This window comes from Aedes aegypti, chromosome 1 (assembly GCF_002204515.2).
Source record: "Aedes aegypti strain LVP_AGWG chromosome 1, AaegL5.0 Primary Assembly, whole genome shotgun sequence".
Classification (NCBI taxonomy): Eukaryota; Metazoa; Arthropoda; class Insecta; order Diptera; family Culicidae; genus Aedes; species Aedes aegypti.
In genome coordinates, this window is record NC_035107.1 from 119255874 (window position 1) to 119268534 (window position 12661).

The window sequence follows — 12661 nt, forward strand, 5'->3', positions numbered from 1 at the left end:
TGTCGAAACCAGTTTGTATGTCGGGCTGTCTAATAGAAATATAAGTAGTAGAACGCTAGTGGCGCTGTAATCACAAAATATAATTATTTTATTAATACTTACTATAGAAGTTTTTGATTATTGGTTTGGTGCCATGTTGTAGAGAATATTTTATTATGGTTGAAAAATTTGATTTGACACTTATAGACCCGGTACTCAGACTGTCAGAGCGTGGCAAACTAGATGTTGGTCACACGAACAGTCGCGACATTGGCCTTCTACGGCTAATGCTTCTACTGGCTGTCTGCGTTGGCGACGCTGATGTTTGATTCGCACCTTTACACATGGTTCAGATGAAATTTTGTTCGAGCCTCCATGTCTGTTCCCTGTGATTGTACTGTGTAATATCTAATATTCATTTTTTCTGTTAAATTACATCGTACATTGTTTTTCTCACGCATGAAAATGTTTTGCAACACATGTGACATTGTACACTTTTTGATTGTTATGAAATTGTAAAATACGTGGTTGTAGCAAGTGCATGAATACCCAAACAATTTTAATTCCAAACATAAAAACTGACATCACTTCCAATCAGTGAGAGCTGCGCATCCGATTCATAAACAATGTTGGCGCAGTGACTTCGCGATCCGGTGTTGTTTTTCGAGCACAAATCGATGAATTTAAGTATTTTATTGCTCCCAGGAGCACGGCGCGAGAAAAATAAAATATTTTTTTAAATAATAATTCCAAACTCCGTGCCGTGGATTGTTCAAAACTACATTCAAAGTTCCACATTAGTCATTACTACAACCATTCTTACAGATATTTTTATAATTATTCATACTTAAATTACTTCAGGGAGTCTCCCCGAGTTTCAAGCATCGCATCAGATTTTTGAGTGACTACGGTGAATAGAAATACCATTAAAAGTGAGTTTTAGAACGGGCACCGAAAAGCCAGCAAACAATATCTTGGTGCGTGAAGAAGAAGTGATTCGGTAGTGAACGGTATTTTACAACACAAATCATGACACAAATCACAGCAATAACTACGAGTTCGCATTCAAATACTGATGAATTTCGAATAACGCAATATGGAATGCTTCCAGTTAAGAAACCACTCCTCTACGTTAAGGTAAGTAGGGTAACGTATATAATTTGGACATGCATATAATTTGGACCGGCTAGTCGTTCTATGCTTATTTCCAATGAGATGGTGAGGAATACATGTACAGGAAATCATGTATTGCATTATTAATACACTATGCTACTTATTAATGATGACCATTTTCATAACAATTACAAATTGGCTTCAAAAATATAAAAAGTGTAAATTTTATCTTCAGAACATCTGTGAAACTTACGAATGCAAGAGGATGTGCATTTCAAGAACATATATAAAATGCAATAATAGCGCTCAGAATTGGCATTCATAAAAAGTTTGAAAATGGAAACATGATAAAATATGTCTAAAATTTAAGCTAAGTTCATTTAAAATCTTAACATGAGTATATAATGCATAAATCAAGTGTTGTCCAAAATAGATTATGGGTTTTGTTCAGTCGATATAATTTGGCCATCTGATGAAACACACTGGAATGTCGCATGCATGCATATTTGCAGGCGTTTTTCGTGGATCTGATGATATTTGCTTGCATAATTTAAATTATTGATTTTCACTAATATACAGGGTGTCCGCAAATTATCCGAACAGCAAAATATTGGAAATATGATCTTGCATTGAAAACAATGAAAATTCAATGTCCATGTACCTTTTACAATACATCTATATGTTAACACAAAATACAACTTTAAAAAATTTCGAAATAATTGATTGTTACTGAGATAGGCAAATTTAAATTTTTCGAAGTCGTTTTTCCTGAGGGCCGCTAGTCATACTGGAGATGTGTTATTCCTAAAACCTAAAAGAGATGAATCCAAATGTCTTGTCATTATTTGAAGTAATCTACAGGTTAGTGCCTTTAGGTTAGAGTGGAAATAGAAAATTGTACGGTTCAAATCTAGTGAGTTCTATGGACATTTCTCTTCCGTCATAAAGCTCAGAAAACAGCTCTCTTTAAGACACCTCAATACATTTGGGTTGGTTTTGAAATTATTTGAAATCGGAACTGTGTCAAACTTACTTCTTAAGAATATAATAAGTCAATGTTTAAAACCATGCAAGAAAATTGAATTTATTTCGCTTGATTGTATAGAGCCATGTCTTCAAAGTTTGTACGGATAATTTGCGGACACCCTGTACACATCCAATAAGCGAAAAAATTCGTAAGTCACATGTAAACTCTTAAAGTTTTATGATATGATCGTCTTTGTAAGAAACCATTGTATGTATATTGAGATAACGCCTCTGTCTAAATTATATTCACATGAGGGTGTCCAAAATGTATATGAGGTATCCGAAATGTATGACAGACAGGCCGCCAAAAAACGCTATTTTGGAATCTAATACTACAGTTTGTAAGCTTTTTTTCCCCAGACACTCAAGGTACAATGGGACATTAAGCATATAAGGAACATTACGCAATAAAATATTTGTATCTAATGCATTTAATCGATCGCCGTTTCCAGACATATCCTTAGCCTGTCCAAAATACATAATTTACCCTAACTCCAAATATTCATTTTTTTGTGATCGCTCTCCAGAACACTGTGAGAAGTGTGGGAGGAGGGAGCGAAAAGTGAAGGTGAAAGTAAGGTGCCATATTAGAGACCATTTTGGTACTCAAGGAGATATGTCCTTAATTATACCAGAGGTGCAGAATCACCAGCCTTCCTTAGTCGAGTGGTTAAGGCTAAGTAGCCCGTCATTCGTTTTAGCATCAATGATTACTTTGCTGCTTGCAATTTCAAAGTGATAAAACTTAGTTTTGATAGGTTATATTGGATTGAAAAAGTACCACTGTAGGCGCTAACATACATAAAATATGCTGATACTTTTTCAGCTGTGTCAGTGCAAAACCAACTGATTTTCTATGATTCGAAATCGTGAGATGAGTTAGCAACAATCATCAACGACGCGTACAAATTTCAATGACGGCCTACTTAGCCTTAAAGTCCGCGGATACAAAGCAAAGCCATGCTTAAGGTGTCTGGGTTCGATTCCCGATCGGTCCAGGATCTTTTCGTAATGGATATTTCGTTGACTTCCCTGGGCTCGAGTATCATCGTACCTGCCACACGATATACGAATGCGAAAATGGCAACTTTGGCAAAAAAAGCTCTCAGTTAATAACTGTCGAAATGCTCATTGAACACTAAGCTGAGAAGCAGGCTCTGTCCCGGTGAGGACGTAATGTCAAGAAAAAGAAGAAGAGGTGCAGAATGATCTAGGGAATCAAACTCTGTACTTGGATTTGATATATATTGTTTATCTAATAACGGTTAAGTCATTGTGAGCACGCCGTTCCCATGGAATATGATATAATTTTTGCTCTACCCTCCATCTTCGAGTAAACGAATAAAAATAAGGAATGTTCTCATATTTTCTAAGGGCAAAATATTAATTGACCATTTAGTTTTATATATACACATTTAATAAATTAAATAAACATCGTCTGGTGATCTACACAGTTTCGTAACAGTAAATGTACATTACGTTTACATTAGTTGCTTCTTTTCTGATTCCAGGAGCATGTACGCCGAGTGCCATATAGTGGGTGACAATTGTTAACCACGAATATCCAAAATTTTAAACCCTATTAGCTCAACGAATAAACCAAAATATAACACACCCCCATTTCTTCAAACTGAACTGGGTTTTACTGTTCAAGGAAGGGCAGGATAACTTCTAGCAATACGGCGGAAGGGGTTCCTTTTAAATGTGCGTAACATGTCGTCGAGATTAACAATAAGGGAAGAATTACACAAAATGTTTATTTTTCCTATTTGCATTACAACACTCCAATATTAAACAACTGACACTAGTAGATTCACGATTCACTATCAGTGTTCAAAAACCAACACAAAGCGATAAGGACACCCAAATTGTTCAACAAAAATGTTCAATCATGATCAAAAGACGATTCCCATAAAATGCGTTCTAATTAGCTGTAACTGCACTTTTCATTTTGATTCATTGTGACTACTCAACATCCAATAAGCATTTTGCGCCACGCCCAGCTAGCCTACCCCTAAGGTTATTTGGTGTTGATGAGTGTACCTCGCGAACAAGTCTATATCAATAAAAAAAAACTACGACATAATATCATCATCATTCGTGCATCTGTGCAATCGTGACATGTGTGTTATTCAGTTTCTTGCGTTTCACAATTTGAATATCGTTTGATTTTGATCTAAACTATAACTTTGATCATGTTGTTACTCGACATAAATAGTTTTCCCAAAAGAAATATGTAACATCCATACTCATCTTTAATCCAGTATAGCCGTGTACGGTAAGCTGCTGTGCTTCGGCTTGGTCTTATTGATAAACACTTTGATACAACCGTTAAAATCTGCACTTACCAGCACGTATCCACCGCAGCCCTTCTTGCGTTGTTCCACCAGTGGATCCGCTGGATGAGTAACCGAGATCTGCATGGACAAAATAATTTAGTCATTTGTATAGTTAAAAATGTGTATAGTGCTTACATTGTCTGCATTGATTTCATCGTCTGGTTCGGGTTTTATAATTGCTTCCGGATGTGGCGCGAAGATTGCGCAGGTAACTGTCGCGTTGTGTGCTTTGATACCCTCCCAGAAATCACTTCGATCTCGGCGAACCTGCAAAGAGTAAATAGGTACAAGTTTAATTAATATTCGTTATAGTTTTATAAGTACCCGAACGCAATGAAACAGTACTTCTTAATGCTTCTCTCTACTACTTTAATACTGCCGGGAATCGCAAGTCAGTCCCATCTGTAAAAAGTAGGCATTGAGCCCTAGGCTGCCTCATCTCAGAATATCTGTCAGCAATAGGATAATTACTGTTTATTTTGTTCTCAAAAGCTAACAATTGGCGCCAGCGGCAAAAAATGCAGACAACAACCTTTCGAACATTCTGTTTCTCGTACCAGCCGCCGAGCGGCGACACTGATGTTTGTATTCCACTCACTGATCGCGCTACGCTGGATTCTCAAATTTCTCAAACTTCCAACACAAGCGTATGGAAGAAAGGTAGTCGGAGAACTGTCAAAACGTATGGAATATCATAAAAACGTAAATTGCTTGCAATTAGGAAACTGGATCAAAAAACTAGTGATTAGAAATCAAGTGTAAAGTGAATACATAACTTTTTGTGTTTGGTTCATCTTACGTGGTGCTTTATTTGCTTCAGGACTTCGTTATTACTACCATTGAAAAAGAGCCATCTATTGCCTTTTTAGTTTTGAATATCGCCCTATTCTGTTTGAGTTTTCTTTTTCATAGCACATAAAAGCAATGTTCTTCAATTCTCACAACAAATAAATGGACAATAGTGTCAACATTGCACTGCTATTGCAATTGGGTTAAAATATTGGATTTATGAAAAGTTATATTGCATCTGTCATTGGTACGAATGTGAACTTGTCAATATTCTGGAATATATGATAAAAGGTCGAAAAGACAAGAGGTAGAAGACGAATAATCAGGGGACAAAAGGTCAAAAATCTTCTTTCAAAGATGATTAAATTTCGCATGATTTTTTTTTTTTTGATCATTTGTCTTCCAACCTTTTGTCTTTCGACTTATTGTTCTTTCGACCTTTGGTCTTTCGATCGTTTGTCCCTGAACCAAGTCAGAAAGATGAATGACATACTTGTTCGACATACTTAGTTGCTGAGACAAGACGTGTCAGATCAAAGCACAAAAACGAAACCAATAATTTGCCTGTGAAAATTCTTCTGATTGGTCGTTTTGGCAAAGGCCTACTTTCGCATCGTTTAGTTGAATTGCAACAGGACACTTTGTTGCTAGCCTGGCCATGTTGCTAGTTCATAAGGTAGAGTTTTTATCAAAAGTTCGAAATATTTTCATGAAATATATTTGTTTCAAATTTATTTATATTTGATGTTAAGTTTTCCTCATGTGCTCCGACAATGCTATAATAAATAAAAAAAATATTAAAACAATATAATGAAAATTGTGACATTTTTTTTAATATAGCCGGTTTTGAATATGTATAAACCTGATTTTCAAATACGCTAGTATCCTCTATTGCTCTGGATGAATGGAACGTGCCAGAAGCAACCAAATATTGAGCCTTGATATTTGAAGTTGTTCACAAGATTTGCTTAAAAAAGATACTGGTAGCACTGGATTTCGTATCGTCAAGGTTATTGGCTGAAAAACGACGGGGCAGTCTTAGTTGAGCTGTCACGTCCTGTCCTAGCTTAGTTGTAAAAGTAATACAAATTTCAACAATGGATGAAAGCAAAGGAGAGCTGGGCAACTCGGACCCATGCCTGAGAATTTATGAGTGTAGAGAATACTGTACAAGATTCTGACACTAAATTTTTGCATCATTTTCATCTAAATCCGTTTCCATAGTTCACCTCACCAAAATTTATTAATTTACGGTGCATATAATATGATATTACAAACAACAAAATTTCAAGAAAAAAAAGTTGCACCCCCAATGGATCATTTTGATTTTTGCAGCAAATGAAAGAGGAAGGTCTTGGCTTTCATCGGTCCAAATTTAAGACATGCCGATTTTTTTGTTATGAAGTTACGTGAAAAAGACACCGTGTGTCTGTTTAGGTCTGCCACCTTCTCAAATGTTCGGCCAAAAATGTCCATATAATCAGCAAAGCAAACAAATTTAATGGATCTTGTGAAAATCGTATGGCTCTCCGCATAATACCTTCTGGCGCGATATTGAACAACAGTCATGGAATTCCATCAACTTGTCGTAGTCCCCACTGGGATCCAAACAAACTGGAATGGAATGAAAAGGTGATGCGTTGAGACCTGGTATTCACGACATTTTTGAAGGATTTTCCATCCAGTAAACTATTCTTCTACGCCTACTTGTCCCATGTTCTATGTAAACCTTACGGACCGCGGGACACATACACTGAGGAAACTGGAGTTATGTTATTCAAAACACCTTTCGTATGAAACAGTATTTTGCTAGCTGAAAAACATTTCATACGATTCGTATGATTCCCATAAACCGTTTATGAAGAGCATACGAATCAAATTCAAGATTCATACGAGGCTCTATAACATTTCATACGATGTACTTATGAAATCCAATGCAAGCCTTGTTTGAAAAAGTTCATACGTTTTTCTTATGAATCGAGCCTGGTCTACTTTCTATTCGGATCAAAATGGCGTTTGTACAGAAGAAGCTCGCGAATTTCATAGTTTTGATGAAGGCCTTTGCCGTGTTTAGAGGTAAAAAGTAATTATCGATAATTCTACGTAGAGCGTAAATACGGCGGCCAAAAGAAGAAATTTGTAAAGCTTTATCTCGTGCAATGGGAGCACAAAGGGAATACGAGGTTATCAAGAAGGGTAGAACAAAACGTAAGTTGAGTTATTAGATTTTATCTTATGTTTCATATTATTAATCGACTATCTCCTTCAGAATCTGTTCAACATCTCAAAGAAACCTGTCTTTAGCGGTGCCAAACTGCCAGGAGACTTCAGTTCTGACAACGGCAATATTCAATTGGATGTCATTTTCAACGGGGATACAAACTGTTGATTTGTAAACAGCGATCGAAATGTATGTTTTTAAGTGAATTATTGTCAATTTTTTCGCAAAAATATAGCATAGTTTACATATATTGAAGTGCTCATTTCTAATCAATTTAAAAAGTTGCAAACAACATTTTCCAATAAGTGGCCGTGTTTAGAATGAAAAGGACGCTATAAGTGTTATTCTATAAGACAAAGAAAACTACGAGAAACGTCTTGTTACAATTTAAATACTGCAAAAGTCATAATAATATAAAATAAATTACATGAAGTGTCGTACAAGGGTCATACTCAAATATATTGAAATTCATACGAGTACAATTCGATGTTCATAACAAGTATTCATAGATTTCATACGAAACATTTATGGAATCTATACTACTGTACTGCAAAAAGCATACTATACCACAAGCTAATTCGTTCATAACGACATCGTATGAAATGTATAATATTTTCTTCTGGTAAAATTTCATACCCGTTTCGTATGGAAATCGATATATTTTTTTCCTCAGTGTATGTATGCGTAGAATGGGAGTAAAGATCTGGTCCGTTGTCGATCGGTCTTCAACGAAGACGGCTTGATAACTTCCCACGAACTCGTTTACTACAGGTGACATCACAATCTATAACTTATCGCCTTTCTTGTAGATGGCTCCTATTACCCCTTCCTCCCACTCCTCCGGTAGCTGTTCTGTTTCCCAGATTGTGCCTATCAACCGGTGGAGACAAATGGCCAGCCTCTCCGGGCCTATCTCTATGAGGTCAGCTCTGATAACATCCTTACCAGCAACTTTATTGTTGTTTAACTGGTGAATGGCATCCTTAACATCCCTCAAAGTGGGGGAGCTGGTTGGTTTCCATCGTCCAGAGTACTGACGAAGGCATTTCCTCCATTGTCTCGACTTTAAGGTGATTATAAAACGAAGCCAAACATAGAATTTTCAAGTGCACAAGACGAGAGTAGCTAACAACACTTCGCGTTGAAAACCAATCAACTTGCTTGCTTGCTGGTGGTGACCAATGGGATAGATTTTTAACGCGGAGCGCTGTTTGGTTCTCAAGTCTTGTGCTCTTGAAAATTTAAGGTGTGGCTTCGTTCTATAATCACCTTAATTGCCTGTGCTCTCAGCGCCATTCAGTTGTTCGTCGAAGTGCTGCTTCCACCTTTCGACCACCTCACGCTCGTTCGTCAAGATGCTCCTATCCTTATCCCTGCACATCTTGGCTCGCAGCACGAAGCCATTGCGGAATGCGTTGAGCTTCTGATAGAACGGAAGTTCTTGGGACCGGCACAGCTGTTTCATCTCCTCGCGGCGTTTTTTTCTCCCCACAGAGGCGGGTCTGCTATTGCCCGTTCCGTCTATAACGTATTATTTTTAGCTTTTCGCCCTTGGTGAGTTCGCCACTTTTATACGACAAAAAGACTAGCCAGATTGGCTAGCCTTGACGAATTACATTGAAGGTTTTTACATAATAAACGTTACTAATTACTTTACAGTTAACACATTCAAACAAACAAGTAAGATGAAAGGAACAATACTACAAGGGAAAATTGGAATTGAAAAAGAAATCACTACAACGTATTTTTCCGCGTTTAGATTATTCGCAACTAGCCACCGTGAGGGGGCAAATTACGGGTCTGTCCAAAACCGCCGAGGGCATGGTCCCAGTCATGGACTCGTGGATCCCGAATTTCGTCGTGGGATTACCGTATATAGCAAAAATATTTCTTTTCACTTCTCGTCTCTGTTATGTGCTGCGAAAATGGCTACGACGGGTGCTAGGAGGTTCCTACCAACCTTCCAGTGGAAAATCATCGATGTGGCGTTACGCAGGAAGGAAAAAATGAATCTCCTTTCCCTAGGGTTGGAATATGCGACGAAACCGGCTACGACGGGTGTTGGAGATGACCACCCACCAGCCCCTTGAACAGTGGGCGTTGGTCGCCAGCATTCCGTTCCTCCTATAAAGATGTGCCCAGCGAAAGTGGCTATGACGGGTGCGGGAAAGGACCATCCACCAGCTATTGGCCTATGAGCGACCGGTAGCAGCGGTGAGGATTCGGAAAAAGGTTGATCCTAACAGCAACCCTGATTCAGGCAAACGATATGCCGAATGTATAGGGATATCATCTGATCAGTTGAGAAAATCAGGACATTTCATGTATTTTCGGCAAAATGTACAAAACTCACTGGATTTGTTAAACAATTTTAGCCGAAAAAAGCTGGAAATCAGGACATGTCCTGCTTAATAAGGACGGATAGTAACCATACGAATGTAGGAAGCTGTTTCTCTCCTCCAAAAAACATATCGTGTCGGAGGGTAGATCGACTGACAGCCTGGGGTGAGTTGACTACATAGTAGCATAAATGAGTCCTAAAATGATTGATGAATTATTCTTGTTTTTATTTAATAATACGAAAAATCATGTTCTTGCAACTACTTTAGCAATTTTTCGAGCTCAAATAACGTCTATAACATATATAAACTTTTATTTTAAAAATGGTTCCAAATATGAACCTTGACACTTATGATCCTGTTTGACGTTTACTTTGTCGACAAAAATGCCTCATTGCTTTTACTGGGGTTGTTCCTATCTGACATTTCGGAAGAGACACGAAAAAATCCAAAATTTGAGTTTAGGCCAAGGGGTATGACAAAATCTTAAAAAATATTTAAAATGTTTATTGGACTGAAACAAACGGAAAACATTTTAAAAAATTGAGTAAATATTTGTTTCTGGCCTAAACTAAAGCGTTTGGTACTAAAATTGGGATAGGGCTTTAGGACCCTATTGTGCTTAATTTATCGATTTCATTTCAGGATCCAGATTTCTTCCTTGTTGTGTGGGTGGTGTTATTTCAGTATATTGATATGGCCGCAGACGTGGGACTTACCACCTGAGTTTTGGGTGCTCAGGGTAGCCAGTTACGGGTTTTGTTGCCTACTCAATGGTAGGTCAACGTTTTCACTGGCGTAGACGTGGGACTTACCACACAAATTTAAGTGCTTGGGGAGCCCAGTTACGCTTGGGCTATCCGAAAACTCTAGAGTTCCGTCGGTCAAATGAACAGATTCTGTTTTTAAATTTCGTCAAAAATGTTGGCATCATTACGGAAACAGAAAAGCGTAGCCTTGCTGGATCTATCGTCCAGTAGGATCGTGCGAATGCTTCCCATATCGTACTGCTTTCTCATGAGTTCCAGAGTGGTACAGGTGTACAAGAAGTGTTCAACAGAGTTAGGCACCTGGCAAGTCTCGCAGATTCTTTGGAAATTGGATCCGCCACTCATCGAGTGGGTGACTCGCGTATGTCCCGTTCGAAGACGGGAGAGGATAACTTGTTCTCCTCTGTCTGGGCGGTCTTCCCACTTTCTAACATCCCCCTTACTTTTCCTGGTGAATGTGGTAACTGACGCTCACCGAATCACTTTTCCGAAAATTTAAGACGAATGCGTTCGTCGCAAAATCTGCTAACAAACTAAATTATTGATGCTCTACAAACCAAACACCCGTGCTACGTGTTTGCCACCTATACATATGGTCGATGTTCAGACAGACCAGACTAGATGATTTTTTGGTGTTCAAAAGATACGTTAAGGGCTCCATCAATTTTAATTTTCCCGATGTTATTTTGATAAAGATGTATCATCAAATAGATAAGTTACATTATTACAGCTAATGATGCCAATATTTCTACATTTCGAATGTCTGGGGTACGTTTTCCTGAAACCATCAAAAAGCACTATGTTCAGTCTGTCTGAATACCGACCATACATCCCTCGTCAATCATCAACACTCTCTCTATCGCACCCGTTCGTAAAATCATATTTTCTCGCTTCATCATTCGCAATGAGTCCATTGAGCGCACATATCATTCTCGCATTTATCAACACAATCAAAGCTGTGTGTGTTCGAATCGAATCATTTTCGACACGATTCAAACGAAAGCTAAAGCTCACGCTATCACACACGTCAAATGAAAAGCTCATCGTACGTAGGATTGAGCGCTCACATCATACAACACTGAAATATATTTGTTCTCATGCACGGAGAGAAGTATTTAATTTTTAATCTTATCACGCAGGCTCTGTACACCACAGTGAAGAGACTCTTTTCGCTGTGTTACTTTCTCCTCCATGCGTTGCGATTTTTTCCCGTAGCCACGATTTGAGGTCGTCGCTCGGGACGGTTGTCAGTCAAACGCTCGCCGTCTCGACCGGTGTTGGCACACCTATCCGCTTCTTCGATGCCCGCAATTCCGCTGTAACCGGGTACCCACATAAGCGTGATGTTTTCTTTGTCGTCAAGTACCTCCTAGTTCTCCTGAATCCAAGGGTGCTTGTTGGTGTCCGATGATATTGCTGCAATGGTGCTAGCAGAGTCGGTGGCGGTGAGTACCGGCCCGATGCCCAGTGAACCACGTATCGTATAAGAATGTGCACCCAAAATCACATATTCATGCGTTCAAAATCAGAATCACACAAAATGCCATATTAAGCGTTATCATTGTCAATACAAGTTGTATATAAATTCCCAATACGATTCATAAACGACAATCTGTGTTGACAACAAAACATGTCGTAAATAGTGCAACATAGAATCGCGTTATGTTATATAAACTGACAGATCATATATCAATCCAGAAAGCATCGTATGAAATCGCAATAACTTAGCAAAAATTGCTATCCAAACTTTGTTTATCTGCTGACGATGGGCCTCAAAAAACAACAAGGTATGTGTCGCTGTACATGAAACATGTATTAATATTGGCAAATAATCACCCATCGGATATGCAACCCTTGGTGGTACGATTGTACGACATTTCCCAGAATGACATTCTCCAGAACGACATTCCCCAGAACGCCATTCCCCAGAATGGGACATTCCCCAGAAATCCATTCCCCAGAATGGGAGATTCCCCAGAATGGGACATTCCTCAGAAAAAAATAACAAGAGATCTTTAAGGTGTTCAAATCCAGGAAAATGGTAAATAGTAAATAGTGAATACATCTAACTGAAAAATTCGAGAA

At 38.3% G+C, this 12661-nt stretch overlaps 1 protein-coding gene across 2 annotated transcripts in view; it reads right to left on the minus strand.

Moving 5' to 3' along the window:
* Window positions 1-3512: 3512 nt before the first annotated feature.
* LOC5578829 (WD repeat-containing protein 44) overlaps window positions 3513-12661 on the minus strand; it is a 53546-nt gene continuing 44397 nt past the window's right edge. Inside the window, exons 7-8 of one of the 2 annotated variants that reach the window (XM_001663996.2) lie at window positions 4593-4724; window positions 3513-4535 (exon numbers count right to left, since the gene is read on the minus strand). In XM_001663996.2, the coding sequence (XP_001664046.2) occupies window positions 4374-4535; window positions 4593-4724 (294 nt within the window). In that variant the 3' untranslated portion in view covers window positions 3513-4373. The remainder of the gene's footprint in view (window positions 4536-4592; window positions 4725-12661) is intronic. The other variant, XM_021846264.1, reaches the window with a different exon arrangement.